Below are 16069 nucleotides of genomic sequence, written 5' to 3'. Positions count from 1 at the left end.
TTTTAAAAAGCTAAACTACAATTCCCAGAATCCAAAGTGCTATTAGCCAAAAGTCAAGACTGGATGAAGGTGCCCAAGGTGAGACTTGTAATTAATTGTGAGTAGTATTTGTATAGCGCTTGCTGCCCTTGGCGAGGCTTTGAAGCGCTTTGCGTGATGTTGTCAGTTGAAAAAAAGTCAATTTTTGGACACTTAATTGTGTTTAAACTGGAGGAACGCATGTCGGTAATTGTTTTTGATAATTTGATATAAAGGAGGGTGGGGGGTACAGACGAAAATGGGTTTTAGGCGAGTGTGAAGTTTAAGATATGTACTGCACAAAACCAAAGGAGGAGGCTCGATTGTGGAAGAAAATGCGACGTTGGCACCTTTAGAACCATTCCATTGATGGTCTCCGAAGGGGTCAAACTCGCACGCACTTCCCTTTACAGCAAATAGTGAGGGGACTGGCGGGATGCGCGTGACGTCACTGATCTAACCTCTCATGGGTAGCACGGGGCGCAGCCTGGAGCTGAGCTCACGAGACATATGGTTCGTATTTGAAGCAAAAATGCAAAGAATTTAAAGAAGTCGGATTGTTCTATGGCACATCTTGCGCTTATGTTTTCAACTTCACTGAGTCAAGTCCGGATCTTTTTTTCTGTTTAATGATTTTAAAGTGGAGAGTTGCGTAGAGGTTGTCCTGTCTGCACGTGATACCAGCTCAACTCCTGAACTGTTTCCTCATGTCCCTGAATGGGGCTCTGATTGATATGACGTGAGCAGTGTGAGAAAAATCCCTCAGAGCCACGCGGCGCCAGTGAAGGAGGTAAAGGGAGGGAAAGTAGGCAAGATCAGTGAAAACATTCATATCTATTAATACAAAGCCAAATTAACTCAAACAGCGCAAGTTGACTATGTGTGAGGTGAGATCCTAACGCTAACTGAAACCAGACGCCATTTACAGGCAAGCAGAATGGTATGTGATAATCACTCATGTATGATGTGTGTTTGCGGCAAAGTTAGACATTTAATGCAAAAAAAAATGGCGCTACACAGCTCCCCTTAGCGCCTCAGCTCTGTACACGAGATGAGGAAGTAGGATTTGCGAAATGCCCCCTGTAAGCCGGCCCCGATACCAGACGCCTGTAATGGCGTGCAAGTGAGCTGGCCAACCCAGCTCCCAAATCAGCAGGACACGGCCCGCCGGCACCACTTCCCTCCGTAATGGTCTCAGGCGCCGATTCCGATTGCTTGATCTGACCGTTACCTGGGGTCACGAGGCTGGCATTGGAGTCCGGTGTTGGTGACTCGTAGGGGGAAGCTTTTCTCTCCGTAGATCTCTCCTGTCCTCTGGCGCAGCTCGGCTTAAACGGAGATGGGACTTCCATTCCTCTGCATATTGATGACGCGGTGGTGGGCGTCCTGGTTGCTAGGCAACCCTCCGGCTCTGCTGCAATGCGGCTCCTCTTTACAGCGAACCTGGCCTCAGGCAGTCAGCGTGGAATTTAAAGCATGCCCACCGCACTTCTGGAGATTGGGGGCCGGTGACAATACAATACCGGCCCTCAGGGCCTCACTTTGATCACGGGCCGGCCTTAATGTAAGACACCTCTAACTCACCCTTGCGCCATAGCGCAGCCCTTAGCATCGTGCTAAAACACCTTTTTTTGCACGAGAGCTGCTGACATCATGGGCATGTGATCCTAGTCACGGGTGCTTAAGAAGAAAAAAAAACTTCCCTGTGACAGTAAACAAGCGCTCGGAACAAGCGCCTGACTTCCTGCTAGCATAAAAGGTTCCTTATCTTCTTTATGGGGCCATCTGGACCCATAAAGAAGATAAGAAACCTTTTACGCCAGCAGTAAGTCAAGTAAGCCAGTCTGAAAAGGACGGGGCTTAAAAAGAAAGAAGAACGTCACTAGGACCTCTTCTCCAATGGCTGGCCACGGTTTTGAACGGTGACGCCAGCCAATGGAAAAGAGGGGCAGGGCTTAACTTTGCTAGTGAAAATCCCTCTGTCATTGAATCTCGCCAGCTTGACTGCGAATGTGCGCAGTCTTTCGCAGGCCAAGACCTAAAAAGAAGGCGTAAAAGAAAATCTCCCCCTGTGTATTTTTGATGAGTTTTCCACACAAAGCACCTTGCATTTCCAATTTTGTGAGGATTTTATATTGTTCCAAAGAAACGCGATACTATCCCGCTGCGAAAGAATTTCAATTTTAACCAATTCAGACCTGCTTTTATTTGTCTACAACAACTACCCACTCCATTTATTGGTTTATCTGTGGCTAACGTTATCAGTCAGGCGAGAAAGATTAGAAGGCCCTTAAATGCGGTATAGATCTATTTGTAAGTTATGTGTTTATCTGTAATTGACATTGTTTTATATTGGTGAGAAGGATGTATGCACTGATTTGACGTTTTCCCCATGTATTACTGTGTATCATGAATAATATAATTGATTGTTTTTACCAAATGTATCTATTGTGTTTTTATTCTGTCTTGGTTGGTTCCTTTGTGAACCGAATAAAGGTGATTGACTGACTGAGTCTTGCCACCATCTGTACTTTACATATGCACACTTGACACTCACGCAGGATGTCAGCTGAAAAGACAGGATGTCACATCTAAACACACTCCTGAACTAGGAGAAAGTTCTGTTTGGTATTAATAATCTACCAATATCAGTATGAAGCCACTACCTCTTCATGTCAACAACCCAAGACCTCTTCAGCGCAGCGTGAATTTTCGCGCTGTGCTGAAGATTCGATAAACGGGTGTGGTCATGACTGAACGGTTCCGTCATCAGCACAGCCCAACCGACGCTGATGACGGAACCGTTCCGTCATAAGCATCGCAGGGGTTAACACATAGGTGAGTCCTTCTAGGCCACACAATAGATTCTGAACATTGTAATCACAGTAGGCTGACCAAGTCCTCGATGCACTTGCGAGAGTGTTGAAGAAGTGCTTACAAGTGTGAGGAACCTTGTGGTGTGAGAGGTAGATGGTTACGAATCTGGTCCTTAGGTTAACTACTGCTTCTGCATGGTGGCTCCATAACGGAGGACAGGGTTTGCCTGTGCTTTTTGCTGGGTCTGAGGTCTTTGAGACGGGAGAGCACCTCATCTGGTGTCATTTGTTTGAAAATAAACGTGTTATTCTGTCCTCTGCAGAGAGTGTGAGGGAGTGGGATGTCTTCACTTTGTTGTTGATTTCTATCTCGATTTTTTGAAACTTTAATAATCAGGAATATGGTTCGTGAGTAACGGTTTCTGGGTTTGACCTAGAAATGAAAATAAGCCTGTTCTTCGCGAAAGTTATTGATTGTTTTCACTAACTTGACAAATTGCCGCGGCCTGTTCACTGACTCAATTATGTTGTTGGAGAAGTAGATTTTCTTTTCCTTAAAAATGGTTTTCTGTCATTTGGTGCATGCTATCTTAAGATGCACTAGTGAGTCTAAGGTTTTTTGTTCGTGGCATGCCATGTCATGTTTTAAACAGCTTTATATTGAAGATTTCTGTTTGTGATCAGTGAATCATGTTTTAGAAAGGAGCCTATTTTTCCATTTGAACAAAGGGGCGCATTTTTCCATGGCTTGATCTACTAGAAGATTATTGTGGAGTATGATTGAGTGATCGTGTGTAGGTTTTACCTCTAGTTTGGTTCTTCAGGCATTGGAGAGGAGAGGTTTGAAGCAAAAAAGGGATTGGAGGGCGTTGGGTTTGTTTGTGGGACTAACAGTTGGAAGAGTGATGTTAAATGGTACGGTAGAATGGCCAGACTATGGTTATTGGTGGACGGTAGGTTAGTTTGTGGGACTAACAGTGGAAAGAGTGATGTTAAGTGGTAAGTTAAAATGGCCATACCACGGTGATTGGTGGTCGGTAGGTTTGTTTGTGGAACTAACAGTGGGAAGAATGGTGTTAAATGGTAGGGTTGAATGACCAGACCATGGGTATTGGTGGGCAGTAGGTTTGTTTGTGGCACTAACAGTTGTAAGAGTGATGTTAAGTGGTAAGGTAGAATGGTCAGACCTCTGTGATTGCTCGGCGGTAGGTTTGTTTGTGGGACTAACAGTCCGAAGAGTGAAGTTAAATGGTAAAGTGGAATAGCCAGACCACGTGCTGGGTGGGATTAGCTGTCCATTTTGAAGTACAGCACCTTGACACTGGCCTCCTTGTGGAGTAGTAGTGTACAGACTGTTTCCAGCTGTAGACTTACACAGGGGTCGATGGACTATTTTGATGAGTGACATTTCCCTGAACAATGCTGATCTCTTTCCTTCAATAGCATGGGAGGGTGCGGGAGATTGCAGGAGGCTCTACCATGCGTGTTAGATGTCAGCATCAGAGGCGCAACTAGAGCCAAATTTCGGGGGGGGGGGGGGGGGGGCTGAACCTTTAATCAGTTTGCAGAGTGGAGCTGCAGGGGCTCGCAGAAGGGATGAAACAACTGCAAGGCCTAATTAACATTCAAATGGTCTTTTAAAGACCTGTGAAACGTTCGGGTGAGGCTCTGTGTGTGCCCGGGATCTGTCTCATCCATGCTGCCACACACGAGGGGGTGGGGGGGGGGGGGGGGGTGGGGGCTGAAGCCCGGTGAGTCCAATGGGTGTTTCGCGCCTGGTCAGTATCACGTACAGATGATGCCTGCAGACTTCAGTCTTCCTGCAGTGACATAGCACACCCAGGTTCTGACAGTAGCATAGACGCATCCGCCCCGGCACACACCTGGAGACCCAGTGATTCACCGTGCTCACATTTCCTGTGTATATCGCTAATTTGTACAGATGCAATGTGCCGCAAAGGTTCTGTAGTGTCTTCTTTGCTGTGAATTAAACTTGCTACGTCCTCGCCCAAGAAGTGAGTCTGTTGCGTTTGTGGTGAAGCTGCAGCTTGTAAGTGTATGCCATCACCACTGCAAGATCAGGGCCAGACTGGAAACTTAAAAAGCCCTGGCAAAAATGATAAATTCAGCCCCCGTGTGCAGATGGGCTAATGCGTGCTAGAACCAGAGCAACTCTTGTAAATTGCTCTTTGGATTGCGTAACTTGCACCACCACTCCTGGAGCTCGAAACTGGCCTCCACGTGTCAAAACCGGCCTGTTGGATCTCCAGCCTCCCGGGGAATTGCTCGCTTGGCCGGCTGGCCAGTCCGGCCATGTGCAAGATTGAAGGCACTCTGTGGCATCATCACACACAGGTAATGCCACTTCCCTCTTTCTGCACTGATCTGATGTAGCACACCGATGCTGTGACAGTAGCACACATGCATCCTGCCTGGTTCAAGCCACGAGACACAGTGGTCATTGCTGTCTCACTACCAGGCCATTTGAAGCTGTGCAAGTGGTGTGTGGTGCCCTTGTTTCAGTTCTTCACTGTGTCTTCCCAGAAGGCGGATGAATGTTTGGCCAGCTAAGCAAACCCTGCAGAGAAGAGCCCAAAGCAGCCCCTCCGCCCTCCCTTGAGTTGCAAAACAAACCCCAAGCAGGACCAGAAAACAGATTATAAACCCCTCCCCGTACCCAGTGTGTGTGTTTTGGTACATGTCCCAAGAGTTGACGACGACTTTACAGCTCGAGACAAATACACTGCGGGGACACACAGTCCCACATCTTGAGAGGCGCCTAAACAGAACCATGCGAGGAGGAAACGATCAAAGAAAGATAAAAGGCCAGAGAGAAAGAATGCACAGTTGGATGAGTGACAGCAGGGCCAGCAACAGCTGGATTAAGTAGAAAAGTGCTGGGACTCTGGTTGCCTGTAAAGAGAGGGGAGAGAGGGAGGGAGGGGCAGGCGGGGAGGGGGGTGTTTTTCGGAGCTCAGTGCTGCCGGAGGGCTTGACAGCCGGGCTCACAGGAGGCAGAGAGAGGGGAGCTCGGCACCACAGCAGGTCCAGGGGAACGCAGGAGCAGGAGGACGGCACACGGGAGGCGGAATCCGCGCGCACACGGCTGAGGGCTCTCTGTTCTGCATCTACAGCCGGCCGGGCCTCGCTGGCCTGAAACCAGCCACGCTCAACTTGTTTTCCAAAGAAGTGAGAACAGGACAGACCAGAGTCATGGAGAGAGCGGCGATGGTGCTCCTGTGGCCGCTGTTGCTCTTGCAAGGTGAGGGATGATGCTCGGCTGTCCGCCTGGTGTTCATGTCACGGTTTGGAAGCAGGTTCGAGGCTGTTCGATGCACAACGGCATATTCATGGCGCTGTATTGTATTGTATTGTAGTTGCATCTATGGAGCACTTCAGCGGCGTGACGTACAAAGATGCCTCCGACACCCGTGCAGCGTGTGATGAGGGGGGCTGGAGTCTCCCACAGCTCACAGATGTATTGGCCGTGGGCGCAATGCCCCCCCCCCCCCGCCACACAGGTTTGGCATGCCCTGGGGGTATGGGGGGGGGGGGGGCACTGCGGCTGCTGGGGTCTGAGTTACGCACCCCTGTCTCATACACCCCTACTGACCCCCGATTCGAAGCGCAGTCTTGCACAGGTAGCACTACGCCTCGGAAGCGTGCCAGGTTGGAAAGCTGTGCTTGCTCCGAGTCTGTGTCTGGGGTGTGTTTGATGCTGCCTGTGAGTGACTGGTGGGGAACCTTGTTTATTTACCCTTCTTCATCTAAGGGGCAGACAGGACATTTCCTTGCTAATATCTGAAAAATCCCAAAAGGTATATCTCACTGAAACATCATAAAAGCCTACAATCTCAATTGACTTGCATTGATCTACGGTATTTTTTTCAGAAAGTGTAAACATCTATTTAGAGAAAAACGCAGGGACACCTGAAAGAAACCACCCACCCCTAAGCACCTGGGAGAGCTCAGGAGAATGGGTAGGCTGGATGTTTGAGGAGCCTATAGTTGTATCTTTAATTCAGCCTTGCACTGTAATGCATGGAATTGTTTCTTTTAATCTGCACGCTGCCATGCCATTTTACACTTTTCGTGTAGTGCATCATAGACAAAGCCTTCTTGGCCTCTTGGTGCTACAAACATTGGTGGCATCTATGCATTCATGAATGCTTTCGACAAGTAAACCAAACAAAAGTATGGTACAGAAATGTTCTGTATTAATAATGACCACTTCGATAGCTCACAATTTGCCATCAATATGGCATCCCAGCGCATTTTGGCAGACCGCTGTTTGGCAGTCCAGATGTTTCCATCACAGAGCAGACTCGGATTCAGTTTTGCGGTGGTGAGCGGGGTCAGTGCATCAGATTCAATGCCTTGTAGGTTTTTGGTGGGTGCGACCGGAGGGCTGAACCAACATTGTTTCTCAGTTGATGCGGAAACCCCTTAGCTGCCAAAAGCTTATTATACCTTTGTAAACTTGCTGACTGTAGTACATGCTGTTAAAAAAAATGTACGTGGCCACACATATGTCCCTAGGAATCTGGATACATATATTATAAACGGGTCCTCTATAATTATGCAGCAACAGAAGATCAAAGAATGCAGAAAGGGTTGAATAAATTATGCTGAAAAAAATGAAGAATATGCAGCAAAAATGCAATACATTTTTTGGCTGTATTATTTCACTATTTTGTCATTTTAATCCACATTAATATTGCTTAGGCTAACGATTTGCCTCATTAGTCCTAATTTAACGCCAGACTGCAGCAGTCTGCTATTGAAAGGTGACCACTGACCAGTAGCTTTTCAAGGGCTCTGCCAATGTGCAGCTCCACAAGTGCATTTTTCGAGTAACATTTGATTGGTTGGAGCTAGAAACCTTTTTTTTTTGTTAAAATGTGCAAGCGATGCAAAAGATGGGTTCTGTGGCAAGCACAGTTAACCCACAAGTATGCAGAAAACACCACGCCAGCAGAATTGCATACATCCTGCGGATTTAATTATGATGTTGTTATTTAACAACTTTTAGCAGGTCATCAAGATTTGGTAAGGCCCTCTGTGATCGCTAAAATGCCTGTGTGGTATAAATAGTAGGTGATAAGAAAAGCAGATTTGAATTCATATATAAGGTTTTATTGCATATTGATCAGTGCATAGGCTTAGATTACGAATACAGTTTCAGCAACTTCCTGAAAGTTAGAAGTCACTGAAAGATGTAGAGAGGTAGTTTTACAAACGAACGACCCACATAGAAACCCTTTCATCACCTGCCAATCAAATCAGAAATATATAGGCATATTTAGCAAGTTTTCCGTAGTGCAAGTCAGCCTAACTCCTCAAATATTCATAATTTGGGCATCTGCAATTTACACGTGATACACAACGCTACAAATGTTTAAAAAATAAGCAAAGGAATGCATGACATCACACGAAGTGGTATAGCCCATTGCTCATGCAAATCGTCCCTGCACCCCAGGGCACAAGTCCTAAAAAAAGAAGTGGGGGGACGTTCCTAGTTAGGTGGTGTCACCGAAAGTGACGTCTCGACAGGAAGTGACGTCACGAAATTTGCCGGTCTCCGTCTGAAAATGCGTGAATACATACAAGATACAAGTAGAGGGATAATACTGCAATAAGTAGCAGTCACAGGCCCGGCTCCAGGAATTTTTGTTTGGGTGGGCCAAGGGCGCATTTGGGTGGGCCACTGCGGGCTCAATGTGTCGCTTCTGGAGGTAGCCTACAAATAAAAAAAACTGTACTCCTGCGTGTGATAGAAGGGGATAACAGGAGATTCAGGGCCCTCCATTATTTTCCAAATCTCTTTCTAATCGTTAACACTCTCAAAAAGTGTTTTGATCCCATGTAAGGACCTTTTGATGGGCAGAGGAGGTTTCTGAGGTGGGAGTATCAGGCAAGTAACACTACTCAGCCTGCCTCGTTGCCAGCCTTCAGAGAGAATCTCTCTTCATTATTATCTCCATCTGACCCCAGACTCTGCAGTACACTCCCTTCCAAGCCTGATCATCAATTTTCTACAATCTCTCTACCGTGCACCTTAACTCACAGCTAACCTTGGTCCCCAGCCCCATATCAGGCACCACCTGGTTTCATTCTCCATAATCCCACTAAAAAGATTTGTAAAATCACCTTCAAACTGAAAACCCTGAATATAAGAGTAAATATAATTAGCACACACTTTAAACTATGTTACACAGTGTCCCTAATGACCCAACTGCTAATTAAATAAGCAAAAACATTACAGGGTCTATTATAGCGCCGGTGCAAAAGTATTTATTGGTGTCCCACCACTGACCTCTTACTCGATAGACAACTTTACTACCACCCTCCAACAGTGCACGTCATCTCTCCTTAGCCCCTTTCAGTCATGACCTCCTCATCAGACTCCCTCCCTACCTGCCCCCCACCAGTGTCCCTCATCACTCCAAAGCCCCTCCCCATGACCACCTCCTCAGACTCCCACACAAATACCCTCCACCAGTGCCCCTCATCGCTCCATAACCCGTCCCCCCATTGACCTCCTCCTGAGTCCCTCACTGCCACCCTCCACCAGTGTCCCTCATCGCTCCAAAGCACCTCCCCCATGACCTCATCGGATTCCCTCATTGCCACCCTCCTCCCAGACTCCCCCACTACCACCCTCCACCAGTGCCCCTCATCTCTCCGTAGCTCCTCCCCATGACCTCCCCCTCCTCGGATTCCCTCATTGCCATCCTCCAACACTGACCTTCATCTCTCTGTAGCCTCTTCCCCTCATGACCTCCTCCTCAGACTCCCTCCCTACTACCCTCCACCAGTGCCCCTCAGCGCTCCATAGCCCCTCTCCATTACCTCCTCCTCAGACTCCCTCCCTACCACCCTTCACCAGTGCCCCTCATGACCTCCTCCTCAGACTCCCTCCCTACCACCCTCCACCAGTGCCCATCCCTCAAAAGCAACCCCCCTCATGACCGCCTCCTCGGAGTCCTTCCCTACCACCCTCCACCAGTGCCCCTCATCACTCCAAAGCAACTCCCCCTTATGACCTCCTCCTCAGAATCCCTTCCTACCACCCTCCACCAGTGCCTCTCATCACTCCAAAGCCCCTCCCCGATGACCTCTTTAGACTCCCTCACAAACAACCTCCACCAGTGCCTTCCATCTCTCCGTATCTCCACCCCTCATGATGCCCCCCTCGGATTCCCTCATTGCCACCCTCCAACAGAGCCCATCATCACTCCATAGCCCCTCTCTCATATGCATTTTATTTCTTGTATAGCGCTACTCGTAGTGTAAGGTATCACAGTACTGTACATCACACACACATTATGCAGACACAATGATTCATAAAAGTATCCAAATCAGCCTATAGGGAATGTCACATAAGCTAATGAAGATTACCAGGTGTAGGAATCACATCTCATCCATGCTGCTGGTGGCAATATGTATTAAGAGGGTTGGGTCTGGAGAACCACAAACACAGGATTTAAAGCATACCCCAGTGGTTGGCTGTACTGATTAGAAATTATATCTGCCCAAACTCTGTATTGCAACATTAGAATAATGAAATACTGGGAAAATTCGAACTAACTAGCAATACAAAAAAATCTAATTATACCATTCTGGTTTGTATACACGTCTTTGATCACACTGTCCTATGTATCAAAGGAGCTCTGTGACAAAAACAGTAACCCACTGAGCTATCCACGTTAACTACAGTTCTATTGCATTTAAATACTACAAACCAAAAAAAAGAACGCTCTCCAGCAAGATCAACAATCCCCAAGGTTATTTGGACATTTAGTTGTCGTGCATCCTTGCAGAAACACTCATGAATGATACGATTTAAACACACGATGTAAATGAAAATGAAATAAACACGGCGTTCTAAGTATGTCTTTCTCACAGATTTAAAAAACACAATAGCCACACATTCTCTTACCTGCTCCTTATGAACTCTGTCACAGCCAGATCGGGTAAACAAACAGCTCAAGGGGTCAGGAAGGTCAGGAAAACGAAACGCAAAACAAACTTCTTTTCCAGCAGAAAAGAATGAATTATCCACAAATCCAGTTCCAACGAAAGGCTTTGTCCCCTTCGCAGTGCCCCTAATGTACCTGCACGAGTCGGCGGGGACACAGCCCACCTGCCTAATAGGAGATGCGTGATTGGGGGTGCGAGCCCAGGCCCAATCACGCAACTACTAAAGAAAAATAACGTTCGAAGAACGTTTTAACTTGCAGTGGCCATATTCTGCTGGCCTTGCTGACGTCACTGCCAGGGCCAAGGGTTATGTTTGGGTGGGCCAGGCCAAAGTTTGGGTGGGCCCGGCCCACCCGGCCCACCCTCTAGAACCGGGCCTGAGCAGTCACTCGAAACCCAACACATTATACACAGAACCCATTCCTCGGATTACACGGTTATTACAGACTAGAGTCGGGCCGTAGGCACTACGGACATTGTCGGGGTCCCTGGAAGTGACATGCTCGCCGTGTGACAACGTAGCTCCTTGAAGCCTTGGTGCCTCGGCTGTGCTCTGAGAAAGGCTGGCAAGGGGAGGGCGCGAGGTGGAAGGGGAGATTAGTCTGAGCCTCTGATGCATGTGAAAGGCTAGCATTCGCGCGCAGGTGCAGACTCGGGTACCGGCTCCATCTTTTGGGCAGGGGGGACGGCGTCCAGCTGGTAAAAACCTGGTAAAATAAGTGGGGAACGCCGTCCTCCCCGACTCGAGTCCTGCTACACCCCCTGCTCCTGCTGCAATAGAATGGTTCATTATTTACCCAGGACAAGGACGAGAGACAATCAGAAAATACACTGACATGCTATTTGGTATTCTTTCCGGAGGTAGCTTTGATATACTTAAGGAGCAAGACGTAACACCTGTCAAACTAAAACATACATGTATTCATATACAGCAGAATAGCATAAAAAGATGCATCATTTGCAAATTTACATGGTTTCCCAGGCATGTACGAAGCACCACGGGTTACCTTGAAACTGTAAATGTTGACATTTTCCACAGCTCATCATCATGATATAAGATGCAGAATGAGAACCATGTTACCAAGATCCCAGGAACCACTACAGGGCTCAATCTTGCCTATAATGTCCATACCTCATAAGGAACAAAATCTTGAGTGTAAATCGAGGTTGAGCTTGGAGGGTCTGGACCACAATTGGATCAGCCCCCTCTAACCAGACCAGTGCCCAGCCTCAGCTAGGCGATCCCAACCACAAGCAGGTCAGACCCATGCTCAGCCTCAGCGAGAGTATCGGGACCCCCAACAAATCTGTCCTTCCCCAGACCTGTGCTCAGCCTCAGTGAGAGTATCTAGCCCACCTGCAGGTCTGTCCGTCCCTAGACCTGTGCTCAACCTCAGCTGGGCCATCTGGACCAACAGCAGGTCAGTCCTTCACAAGACCCGTGTTCAGCCTCAACTAGAGGATCTGTTCAGTCATTCCCAAGACCCATGCCCGGGCTTTGCAACAGTATCTGGACCAGCAGCAGGTCAGTCCTTCCCCAGACCTGTCCCCAGCCTCAGTTAGAGGTTCATGACCAGCAGCAGCTCAGCCCTTCCCCAGACCTGTCCCCAGCCTCAGTTAGAGGTTCATGACCAGCAGCAGCTCAGCCCTTCCCCAGACCTGTCCCCAGCCTCAGTTAGAGGTTCATGACCAGAAGCAGCTCAGCCCTTCCCCAGACCTGTCCCCAGCCTCAGTTAGAGGTTCATGACCAGCAGCAGCTCAGCCCTTCCCCAGACCTGTCCCCAGCCTCAGTTAGAGGTTCATGACCAGCAGCAGCTCAGCCCTTCCCCAGACCTGTCCCCAGCCTCAGTTAGAGGTTCATGACCAGCAGCAGCTCAGCCCTTCCCCAGACCTGTCCCCAGCCTCAGTTAGAGGTTCATGACCAGCAGCAGCTCAGCCCTTCCCCAGACCTGTCCCCAGCCTCAGTTAGAGGTTCATGACCAGAAGCAGGTCAGCCCTTCCCCATCTGGTGCATCTAAAGACCATGGGGGATATTTACTAAGGAATGGCTCTGTGAACAATTTTGCAGCACAGCGCTGCGTCATTTCAATATTGCCGGGATGCGTCGTATTTACAAGCGCATGGCGCACCCCTGTGTTTCCCCTTGCACTGGAGCTAAAAATAGCTACCTAGCGCCAACGCAGACACTCTTGTGCTAAAGTGCAGGGGTGCCTGCATTGCAGGGGAGATTTCCTGCAACACAGACACCCTTGCACCGTGGTGCAAGGGTGTCTGTGTAGTAGGGAATGATTGTTTATGTGCAGGAAGGTGCACCTTCCTGCACATATACAGTCTTTAAAGGCGAGTCGCTCTTTCTATCTGTGCTGCCCCACACAGAATGTGCAAAAACGGGTAGAAATAAAAGTATTTATTCTCGCTGTGCCAATCTAACACCTGCTTTTGGATGGGGTTACTTTCTGGCGCTGTATTAGATTTACACATCTTTGTAAATCTGGGGCAGAGTCAAAAAGCAATGTGTGTTGTTGTGGAAAGCAAACAAAACACCCACTGTATGCCCCTTTCACACAGTTATCTAAGTGAAAGGGGACAATATTAATAAAGCGGCATTAAGCCACACAAAATAGCTTAATGCAGCTTTGTAAATATGGAGCTGAGCATTGCACCACCGGAACGTCGGAAAAAGTGATGTTCCGGTGGCGCAATCAATCCCCTTGTAAATATGCCCTCATGTCCCTACTCCCATGCAGACAATAGCTGTACATAATGAAGAAGTATCTAGGTCAATAGACGTAATGCTCTGAATATTCCCGTTGGATGTCACTAGCAGTAAGTATGTAAAGGGGTTCGGGGAAGTGGTTGTTGGAATCTGGTGCCTCACAGCCAACAGACGTGCCATGAAGGAGGCAGAAAGGAGCTACAAGCAGGGAGGCTCTCAGTAGTCCGGGGTTTATAAACCCACTGCTCGCCCTAATACATAATGATGAATACATTTGTGGTCAAGGTCAATGTGATCGCCCCTAAGTCCCTGCTTCCTCACTCCATCTCTCCTTGTACCAGTTTATAAGTCGCTTGGGCGTGGCTATCAGCAGTCCAGCAGGTGCATTGGCACCGGGGCCCATGGACTTGACTGGCCCAGGTCAGCTCAGTTAATATCTGTTCTTTGCAAACAACCAGGGGATGGGGCAGTACTTCCTTGGGAATCGGAACAATCAAACAGAATTACTTAAACAACGACCACAATGGTGAGCTTAGTCGTTGTGGATAAAGCCTTGCCTTCGCTGATGCAGGCTTGTGGTTCCATTCATGTATGTGCCGGAAGATGCGGCGGGCAGGCACGACTCCTGCCTTCTAATTACCCAGACATGTGGTTTCACTGGTGGCCCACACCGGACGGTGGGATGAGAAAGCCTCGATCTAAGTGCTCTGCAGATCTGTGGTTCCAATCAGGACACATCAAGGTGGCATCCTTGCACCTCCCAGTAATTTGAACTAGTTGAACTAATGGTTGAGGGCGTAACATCAACACTGCTGCACTTTGTACCTTTACAATCGCCATAGGGTGGAATTGCAGATGGTTAAGGGGTTTGTACTTTTAAGGACAGAAGTATCCAAAGGTCCAATCAATCATACGTGAATTTACTCTAGAGGAAGTACGGAGAGGGTGAAGGTTACAGTAATAGAATTTCTGTTTTACGTAACCAAATATGTTTTTGATGGGCTCACTAAGGGGCCGATTCACAGAACTAACTTAAGACAAAATCCTAAACTTACTACTTTTGGTATTCATAGAAGGCATTTAGTAGTAGTAAAGTTAGGATTTTGTCTTAAGTTTGCCTTAAGATAAACTTAAGACAAACTTAAGACAAACTTAAGACAAACTTAAGACAGACTTAAGACAGACTTAAGACAGACTTAAGACCAAATCCTAACTTAAGTTTGTCTTAAGTCTGTCTTAAGTTTGTCTTAAGTCAATCCTAACTTTACTACTACTAAATGGCTTCTATGAATACCAACAGTAGTAAGTTTAGGATTTTGTCTTATGATAGTTCTGTGAATCAGGCCCTAAAACTTTCACCATTTTTGAACTATACTGATTTTCAGTGGCATTTCACGAGATCACGTTTAACATATAGATTTATTTTTTCTAGGACCAGACTAAACGAGTTGTGTCTCAGAGTTTAAAGTTAACACGTCAAATCTAGTTTTCAAATAAAGTTAGTAGAGCAGGAGACGGGTGCTGGGTGGCCGGGGTACTTCTCAAGAAGACGCATTGCAGTGACTCGGGTGCTACAATCTGCCAGCTCGAGGTTAAGATGTGCACAACCCACGTAATTAGCTTTTTCGTAATTACGTAAAATTCCAGAAAAAATCAGAACATTTCGCAAAATGTAACACCAGCATTTGTACCTCTATTTTGGAAGTGAGGATTCATTTCATGTGTAATAGAATAGTGCAAAAACACAAGTCCTGTGAAAATCAACTTCTTGCATTCTGGTAGTTTGCCTTGTTCCAATGTTACTGTGCTTAAAGTCACCCCACGTGTGCAACTGCGTAATTTTGGGAATTTTGGGTGACAAGCATAAGGCACAATCTGGTAAATTACACAAGATTACTCTGGTGTAAAATAAATTTCACCAGGGCCTACTTGTGGTTCCAATGAAGGCATTTGCCTGATGATGTAAGTGAGAAGTACAAATCTGGGAGTTTTACTCTGCAGCTCTGTGCTTCCAGGGGTACTTAATTTGTAAAAAAAGAAGAGCCGGCCCGCTCGTCAGGGGGCCACTGCAGGTTACACCACCCATTGCCACTGCTAGTGCTGCCAACGACAGTACTAACACAACTACTGCCATCAGGCCCGGACTGGCCGTAGCGGTTACTGGGCAATCCCCCGGTCCGCCACGCGGGTGGGGGCCGGTTTTGGGCCCCCGGGGGTTGTTTTTATTACAGGGCTATTTTTTCAGCATAGCTGCAAAATCGGCCCTGTACCAAAATCGTCCGAAAACCGGCCCTGGCAGAGAGCTCGGCGGCACCTCCAACCAGCCCCCTTAGTGGGGAGGGGGGGCCGGCCGAGCCATTTGCCAGGGCAGGTTGTGGTTCCCAGTCTGGCCCTGACTGCCATCGCACACCTACAATTGTGACAATGCAGATTATTCCAGGTCCCCAAACCTGTAAGAACGGCTTGGGCAGCAGGTATAAGTCATTTTTAATGCACAGTGAATTAAATAACAACTGTTGGTGTGCCAATCTCTAAA

General features: G+C 47.6%; 1 protein-coding gene across 1 annotated transcript in view; it reads left to right on the top strand.

Moving 5' to 3' along the window:
• Positions 1 to 5811: 5811 nt before the first annotated feature.
• Positions 5812 to 16069, top strand: part of MXRA8 (matrix remodeling associated 8) — a 178085-nt gene continuing 167827 nt past the window's right edge. The window contains exon 1 of the mRNA XM_086921439.1: positions 5812 to 6096. Coding sequence (XP_086777565.1) covers positions 6048 to 6096 — 49 coding nt within the window. The 5' untranslated portion in view covers positions 5812 to 6047. The remainder of the gene's footprint in view (positions 6097 to 16069) is intronic.

The sequence above is a fragment of the Lissotriton vulgaris genome, chromosome 5 (genome assembly GCF_964263255.1).
Source record: "Lissotriton vulgaris chromosome 5, aLisVul1.2, whole genome shotgun sequence".
NCBI classification, from domain to species: domain Eukaryota; kingdom Metazoa; phylum Chordata; class Amphibia; order Caudata; family Salamandridae; genus Lissotriton; species Lissotriton vulgaris.
This window is presented reverse-complemented; position numbering and strand designations above follow the sequence as displayed.